The sequence below is a fragment of the Chenopodium album genome, chromosome 4 (assembly GCF_948465745.1).
Source record: "Chenopodium album chromosome 4, dcCheAlbu1.1, whole genome shotgun sequence".
Classification (NCBI taxonomy): Eukaryota; Viridiplantae; Streptophyta; class Magnoliopsida; order Caryophyllales; family Amaranthaceae; genus Chenopodium; species Chenopodium album.
The window spans coordinates 79,853,442-79,862,149 of NC_137837.1; the positions used below are offsets into that span (position 1 = coordinate 79,853,442).

The window sequence follows — 8,708 nt, forward strand, 5'->3', positions numbered from 1 at the left end:
CCCACAACATAAGTATATGGAGTAAATGGTTAGCTTCATATTATAAGTTTATAACAAAATTGAAAGAAACAACTTAGAGATATTTCTAAACCAAATACAGACACACGCCTAATTCTTATTTAGTCACCTCAGTACATAGGTATGTCTAGGAACATCTAGAGGATATAGGAATTGGAGGGATGATTAGTCCCTCCATCTCCCCCCCCCCCCTTCCTCATCCCCTCCATTCTTGTGATATGGTAGGAGACCCTCCGTAACTTACCGTATTAAAATAAATAAGTAAAAATTGTCTAGGAACATCTTGTTTATGTCATTGACATGGTCATGTACTCATACGGAACAAACTATAAGTTACTATGAGTAGTTACTACACTACAAATCTACAATATTAATTACCCATTTAATTATTATTAAGGAAAGTTTGGTTGCTATGAGTTCATTCATTAGATATTAGTCAGAGGTAGATGGGCATATGCTTGTAGATACGATAAATTGGATCCATTAGATAATGGTAAATGAAATGGTATATCTCTAATAAAACTCTCATTCAAATACGGAGTACTCTTTTGTTTTTTTGTTTTAGGACCAAATTAATTGTAGGGATTGATTGATTTTGTTAACAAATAGTGTTCCTGTTAAAATTATTTGTGTTAAGATAAGACATTTAACATAAAAATTAAAACATGTCAATAAATTAATTATTTAATCAAATGATATTATATACATCCGGGTTCACGATTACAAGTGCACCCAAGGTATTTTTGCTTATTTTAATAATTAATTCAAATAATGGTTATCGCTCATTTTATTATCAATTGAGCGAAAAACAACCTTGGTGCATCTGTCACGTTATTTGAACCACAAACAAAACCAAGTTTGGTTGACCGGTGAGGAGTTTTGATTAGGTAGAATCCTCGTAAAAATACAAGCAAGTTGTTGCAATTTGCAAACAAGTGTGAATATCTTCTTTTAGTGTAAACCTTTTTATAAATTATTTTCTAGCTCAACAAGTTGGACATGAATGATTGTGACATACATAGGCCAAGTTCATGAAAGTTTTGCTTCCGAGACTACGAAACCCCAAATTTCATAGAGATGGTCCTTTCGGTGTTGTCCGTTTAAATAGGCAAAGTTTTCTAGAGGAACCCTGCCTCAACCATGTAGTCTTGTGTCATCTAATGAAGTTTACTCCTTAACTTCATCTTCGAACATCGAAACATCCAACTCACTATAAATCTTGTGATCTCCAAACTCTATGTTGTCGTATTTCTTGATGAAATTTTCTCCTCGGATTGACCTTGAACATCAAAGCTTACAAATTCATCTTCGCAACAGCCCTGCTCCAAGCACAGAGAAACTAGCATGCGTGTGTTCGTTGAGGTACATGCCTTCTGATGCTGGGTTATGGCTTCCGAAGCTATGCATCACATTTGATGGCCCAACATTGAAATGTCGCACAGGCAAAATATCAGGATCTTGGCCATGAGGAAGAGGTCCCATAAAAGTGGGACTCTGAGAAGACTGAGGTTCCCAACTTTTTACCAATTTACTAACATTGACATTTATGGCAGCCTGAGACCTTGAAAGATCAGCATCCACCCGATTACTGACCATTAAATCCTTGCCCATTAACCGGAGGATTGGAGCTGGACTTGTAGAACCGTACTCACCAGATCTTGGAAATGGATCGGCTGCTTCTAAAGAGCTCTCCAGAGATGTAATACTCTGATGTGAAGTTTCTACAGAGTGAGCTAAGTTCACCGACTCTGTCTTATGGAAGCTGCTGGAAGAAAACACTGCACTTCGGTCATCAAGACCAATTGAGTGTCCATCTAAGGTAGAATACATATAATTTCCTCTGGGAAAACTCTTCGGCGATGTTGGTCTCCATTGTAGAAGCTGAGATTCCTGAGAAGTCACAGTGCTTTGCGTAGTCTCTTCTTTTTGGGAACAACAGCATTGCTGGATATCGCGATTTAGCATTGGAGGGCCTCTACCTATATCAACAATGCCATTTTCTGAACTATATACACAAGTAGCCCTTTCACTTGCAGCAGCAGGAAATCGTGAAGATTCTGTTGAAATCCCTGGTAAAGGTCCAGAGGAACCAAACCACCCTGGATAAATACTATCAGATGCAGAAAGAGACACACTTAAAGATTCTTGTCCATTGACTGTAACATTATCTGTTCTTCTACCCAAGTTTGAGATAGTGGATGTGGCAGAAAATGGGGACTCTGATAGGTCTCCATCAGCCACATTATCATTAGCCCCTGATGGTTGTACCAAACTGTTACTCAGTGAACTTCTATGTAGATCTTCAGAGCCCATATCACTGAAACTAGGCAAATCTGATCCAGGTGGTCCTGGAATGGGTATTGGATCAACTTCAGGAAAAAGAAATCCATGACCAAAATTGAGAATGTAATCTCCTGTCTTCAGCTCCAATCTCTGAGCATCTGCTATGTTTCCATGAAACATATTATGCTCGTCATTTAAACCAGGTTGAGTTGAATTACTCCTAACTTCAGCCCTGTATAAAGAACCATGAAATTTGTCTGAACATTGGAGTAATTTAGACTGGGATACATCAGCAACTTTTTCAAGCTCAGGATCAAAAGTTGTCCTCAAACTTCTTTCAATTACTCCAATGGCCAAGGTGGAAGATGAAACTGAAGCAATAAACTCCCTATCATTGTGAAGACCTTTCAAAGAGAGAGAACTATAATTACCATGTGCACCATCAACAAGATCATCATTACTGTTGGTATCTTTTGATCCATTCTCACCATACTCCGATGCTTGCTTTTGTAGTACCTCGACCATGCCACTTCTGCCAAAAGTCTTGGCAATTCTGGGGCCTTTTGGGTGGTCAATTGCAGCACCAGACTGCTGATTAGCGCCAGTAGGCCATGCTTCAGTTTCTTCGTCTCCACTAAGGTCACAAGAGTTTTCAAGGGCTGATCCCATTTTATCAGAATTAGCCTGACATGCACGAACAAATGAGTCATTGGGTGAAAGGGTAGTCTTTGAATTGCACGGTCTCATTCTTTCAGATGAGCCACCAAGACAACTATGTAGCAGTCCCCTGGTAGCAGGAAAAGAAACATCAGCCTTTTGCAAAGCATTAGGTTGGATGCCAGCTTCTCTTTCAAGGGGAGGAGCTGGAGCCATAGTTGAGTCTGAAGACTTTGGTGTAGATTCCTTGGTCATTTTCCTATTAAACTGAGCAGATCTCGGCTTCAAAGATACCGGCAACGCCTCTCTATTTCCTCGGATTGCACCTCTCAGTGAACGGCCCCCAAGCATCCTTACTCTACAAGAACCCTCACTCCTCTGGTCCACCCCAGCAGGGTAAATAGTATGAGTCCTCGTGTTATTTTGCATTGAGGAGAGAGATCTCTTTGGAAAATTCTTGACAGGTACCCCCCTGGGCTCCACTTCAGTACTACCAACTTGGTCATTTCCAATGAGCGAGTCCTTTGCTGCTTGATGCTCACACCTTAAAAGATTAATGATGGCTCCAGAATTACCAGGATTGTTATGTTCTTCAGCTTCTAATCCCTTAACAAATGAGGCTGTTTGTTGCTTGTCTCCTACTGCATGCATAGCTTCTTCAAGTCCACAGGCCTGTTGATTATTAAAAACATGAATTTATAATATCAAATACATTTTGATATTAATTTATTGAGAAAAAAACTTTCCAGTTAGGATCTAATGAAGAAGAAACCAGAGTCTTGCAGAGCAACATAATGAAAAAAAAAAAAAATTAAAAAAGCTAGTATGCCCAAGATAACAAATTTAACAGGAAATTATCAACCATACGCAATTAGCCTGATAGTCTTTCCTAAAAATCAATGAAAGGCAGTAACATCTTCTGCACCTAAAGATATTTCTTTGTTTATACTCCGTACCCTTTCTTAACCGAACCCCCCAAGGCATTCATAGCATTATAGTATCAAATGGTGAAGAAAAGAAACGACAACAATCAATTGTGCAACAAGATATAAGGATACAAGAACAAAAGGCATACTTCAGAGGATCGGCCCTTGACTTTGAAGGAGAGAGATCTTTTTCTTTGGCGAGTGACTTTGAGAAACTTCAAATGTTTCGCAAGACGTTTTTTCCTATTTGGTGAAATAACTTTGCTTCTCTTGGCCTTTCTTGATTGCTTCTTTGGTCTTGGATCCTCCCTAGCTTTAGAAAATGATGATGTAGACGTATCATTGAGCTTTGAAAGAATCCTTATTTTCCTTCCACTTGAATCAATATAAACAGAACCATCATCAACATTTTGTACAAGATATTTGGATGATACTACAGGACTAATCTGTTCAGAAGGCACATCAGCCTCTTCCAAGGGGAAATCTACATTAGTGGCCCAGTTAGTACCATTTCTTCTATCCAAATCTTCTAATGTGCAGGAAGGGGCAGTTGCACAGATATCCGTCATTAATCTTATCTTTCTTGGCTTTATTCGAGGCTTCATTAACTTAGAACTCTTCATCCAGATTGGAGGAGATTGTGAAGAAAGACATTGATCAATATGGGCATTCAAAGTGGTATTTGAAGATGATGAGAAATTTTCACATACAGGGCAAATCTTCGAAGAAATTGTTTCAGGAGGGCCGGTACAAGCAGATGTAATATCTTCAGGTGTATTACGTTTACTGCTAACACGTATCTTCACTGCCACTTTAACCTTCTTGCTAGACAGTTGTGAGGCTGAGCTGTTTGTCTTGTTAGCAGCTGAACCTGCAGCTTCTCGTTCATCGGACACTTCCGACAAGGGGAGATTGCTCGTGGAAACCGACTCCACTTCTGATTGACAATTCGCAGTCGCAATAGTCTTGAATGCCAAACCTCCTTCCCCTCCAATTGGAAATGAATCTGAATCCCTGTAGCCTTCAGCAAGATCCTGGTTCCACGAATGATCCAGTTCCAGTATAGTGTCAGATACAATATGATTTTTCAGCATTGGCTGCTTCTCGTCGACATTACTTTCTTCACTGTGCAAGATTTTCTCAGCTGAGCAATTATTCATGGAAGTATCTCTCAATGGATCCGTAGGCTGAAAAGGAGGCAGTACATCCTTTACACCATGCTTTAGACAAAGTTGCAAATTTTTCTGCGAAAAGGGCCAATTCAAGCTGATATCTCTATTCCGAGCAGAAAAGACAAAGTCTCTGTAGACAGAAACCATAACATGCTCCAATTAACCATGGTGAGTACAAGAAAAGGGTTGAATATTGGACTTTAAATGGAAATAATGAAAAAAAAATGCAAAGGGTATATGTAAAAAAGAGAATCAAAATTGAAGAAGCAGGTGATGTAGATGGAAAAGAAAGGAAGACGAAAATCTGTTTTTTATATCATATTTTGCTGGTATTATTGTATTGGGTATTTTTCGTTACATTTTATTTTTTTCCTACATAGATTCAAGGGTCAGGAAAGTGTATTTGGAATAATATATATAAGACTAGGAAGTACTAGTGGTTAGGCTATGTATACACCCAAAATGTTTGATATTTTTCAGGAATATGTAATAAATTACAAAGTTGACTGTACACATGTTACTTCATTGGCACTTGGTAGCCCAGCACCCTTCTTCACTTTCCTAGTATCAAGTTTTTTTCTTTTTTTTTTGGTGACAGTATCAAGTTTTCTTTAAAGGGAGTGTAAGGAGTGGAGGAACAGGGCAAAGCACACTCACTCATGCTTGAAATAAGCAAGAAGACTTAATCAGTTTTCACTACAACCAATAATAGAAGAGTGGAAATTATAATTCAGCATCTGCAGAACATTGAGCACTCATTTAAGTAAATAGAGACATCAACGGGAAATCATATGGTGTAAAAATAGAATAGAAGTTCAGTTTCTTGGTATTACCCAGCCCTTCAGTGAAAGATATATAAAAAAATGTACAAGATACTCACCGGATGGAGAATTCAGAAGCATAGTCACAATTTTCCCCCTCAACTCCTCCCGTTGTTGCAATCAAACTTCCTCTATCTAACTTATCTGACTTCTCCACTTGCTGGCTTGACGACTCAAGCTCATCTTCAGAAATCATGACACGGGCACTAGACTCAGACGTCGACAAGCATGCAGGATGAATTTTCTCGGGAAAGATCTTAGCCAGATCAACCGAGCTCACTATACAATCATTTTCTTTGTCAACATCGTGCGCAATTCTTGGCCTCTTCACCACTTTTTCAGAAAATTTAGCAGCATCTTGTTCCCTTTTCAGACCTCTTGCTTTAATATTCAGATCATATGTATCATCTTTATCCTGAATTACTTCTTCGGAAGTTTCTCTAGCTTTATCTCTATTAGCAAAACAATCTCCTTTCTCAGGTTCGCTTCTAAAGAGACTAAAATGCAGATTCCTAGCAGCAGATTCTGCTCCTGCATCAATATCACTTAGTTCTGCATGTTCTTTCTTCAAATTTTCAAGTTTAGTTTTAAGAGACTCTACCATCCTGTGGAGGGAGCTCCTCTCTACCGCTGTCTTTGGCAGTGGCTGCTTAGCACCATCGAACTCTAATGAGACGGTCCTTGTAATATTAAAATTGGCAGCATCATTGATGTCCATTTCATTTCCTAAACTCCCAAGTTTACAGATCATTTCCGTAATTTGGGATTTAGTATTTCTTGCAAGAGTTTTATTAAATTGTAACTTCACAGCCTCCAAATCCCTTTCAGATGCTTTGAGGACTCCGTTAGGCAATTGCATCTGTACATCCATATCAGAAAAGGTCTTTTCCGGCACTTCTTGTTCTGGAGTAGATGCTTGTTCAGCTTCTGCTGCTTGGTTGCAAACATGGTCTTCCAAAAGCAAAGGAGAATCACTATTGGGAGAAATTTTGGTTTGCTCTTGCTTTCCACCACTCAGCCCAGCAAGTGCACTCAAGTAGTGTCCCCTAGCAGTGTCTAAGTAGTGCTTCCTAGACCAAATAGCCTCTTCAAATTGTTTGGTGGGAATTTGTGCAGTTTCTGTCACCTTCATTGCCAATTTATAATTTCAAGGCCCTGGCATAGACCAGATCTGATCTAGTGATATCTTCAAGTTCTGGCTCAGGCTTATTTCCATATATACAACATCTTCTAGAATTTCTCAGCTCGGCCAAAGCTCCCTGCAGTGCCACATATAAATCAATGTGGTCAACAGAGAAAATCGATATGCCAATTATGAAGTCACTGGGATCAAAGTAAATTATAAAATCAGCGACCAACTCTATTGTAAGCTAATCCCCCAGCCTAACAATAATGATGATTTATGGAAGAGCAAGATTAGTTAAAAAAGAAAAAAAAATATATTCCCATGCATACTTTTCACTGTCAAATACTGCTTACAGCGTACCCTTTATGATGCTGATGATGATACTTCAATGAAAATAGGTAAAACAAAAGTAATCAGAAATGCTTTTCTAGGCAAACATCTGAAACATATTAATGGCTAAACCAGTTATGTTCTATCACTCGCATTAGCAAACATGGGCATGTCCAAAATGTCAGATTGCTGCAACAAATAGCTTACATTATGACAAGCTTCAACATTAATTATCACTCCCTAAACTATCATCAGACCATCTGAGCTTAAAATTTCTCACAACAATCCCTCCTACAGACATCGAAAGCAGCTCAAACGTACACGGAATTTAAAACCTTAGAATCACAATGACAATATTTCATGAAACTCAAAGCATACACTAGCACGCTACATTCAACCAATGAAACTTAAAGCATACACTAGCACGCTACATTCAACCAATGAAGCTCAAAGCATACACTAACACAGTAACACGCTACATTCAACCAATGAAACTGAAAGCGTCGATTCATGAGAAAGTAGATTAGGTTCAATTTGTTTATCAATTCGAAGAATTAAAAAGCGAAATTCAAAGGCGATTGCATTAATCATCAAACCACAAATCTTTTAGAAGAACAAATTCAAAGTAAGGTGAGCAAAATTGCATCATTGGAGTAATAACTAAAAATCTGATACACATATAAATTAAAAATATGCATACAAATACAAGAATAATCAATTGACAAACCTGAATGAACAGTAGCAATAAGATCAATCCAAAATAAACCCTAGAATGATCAGAAATAGCGAAATCATCAAACAATCGAAGCAAAGAAGAAGACGATCATATCAAAATCGATGGTACTTGAAAGTGGGGAAAACGATCAAATCCCTAGAAGAAGAAAAGATGGAAACAATCATCGAAAAGAAGAAGATAACCCTAAAATTAGCTGAAACAGTAGGAAAATCGAAAATGATAACAGAAAAAGTTGAGCTGAAATTGAAGATTGAATTGAATTTGGGGGAAATTGAAATTGAAAGAGGGGAAATTTGAAAGAGAAAAGAGGGAAATCGAGGAAGAAGTTAGGGGAAGATTGAGAAGAAGGAAGAGTGTGTCAGTGAAGTAAAAATGGAGGAAAAAATAAAAATAAAAATAAAAAAAGAGGAGAGAGAAGACAGGTCAGCTGGAGAGACACGCACTAGAAAATAGAAATTGAAAAAATTTAAAGTGAATACAAACCGTTCAAATTTCACCATTTTCTTCATTCTTCTTCTCTAGCCCCCTATTCCCTATTCCTACTAGACTATGCCTATATTATTGTATAATTAATTAATTAATTAATTCTATTTTTGTTGTACTACTGTAATAGTTTGTGATTAATTTGATTACTGTATT

The 8,708-nt window shown here is 37.9% G+C and overlaps 1 protein-coding gene across 1 annotated transcript; it reads right to left on the minus strand.

Moving 5' to 3' along the window:
• Nucleotides 1-799: 799 nt before the first annotated feature.
• LOC145629494 (uncharacterized) lies at nt 800-8,504 on the minus strand. The gene is made up of 4 exons (XM_081682106.1): nt 8,061-8,504; nt 5,937-7,136; nt 4,034-5,186; nt 800-3,630 (listed from the first exon to the last, which is right to left on the minus strand). Exons 2-4 carry the CDS (start codon nt 7,007-7,009, stop codon nt 1,321-1,323), a joined length of 4,536 nt encoding a protein of 1,511 aa, XP_081538232.1. The 5' UTR covers nt 7,010-7,136; nt 8,061-8,504; the 3' UTR covers nt 800-1,320.
• Between the last annotated feature and the right edge of the window lie 204 nt (nt 8,505-8,708).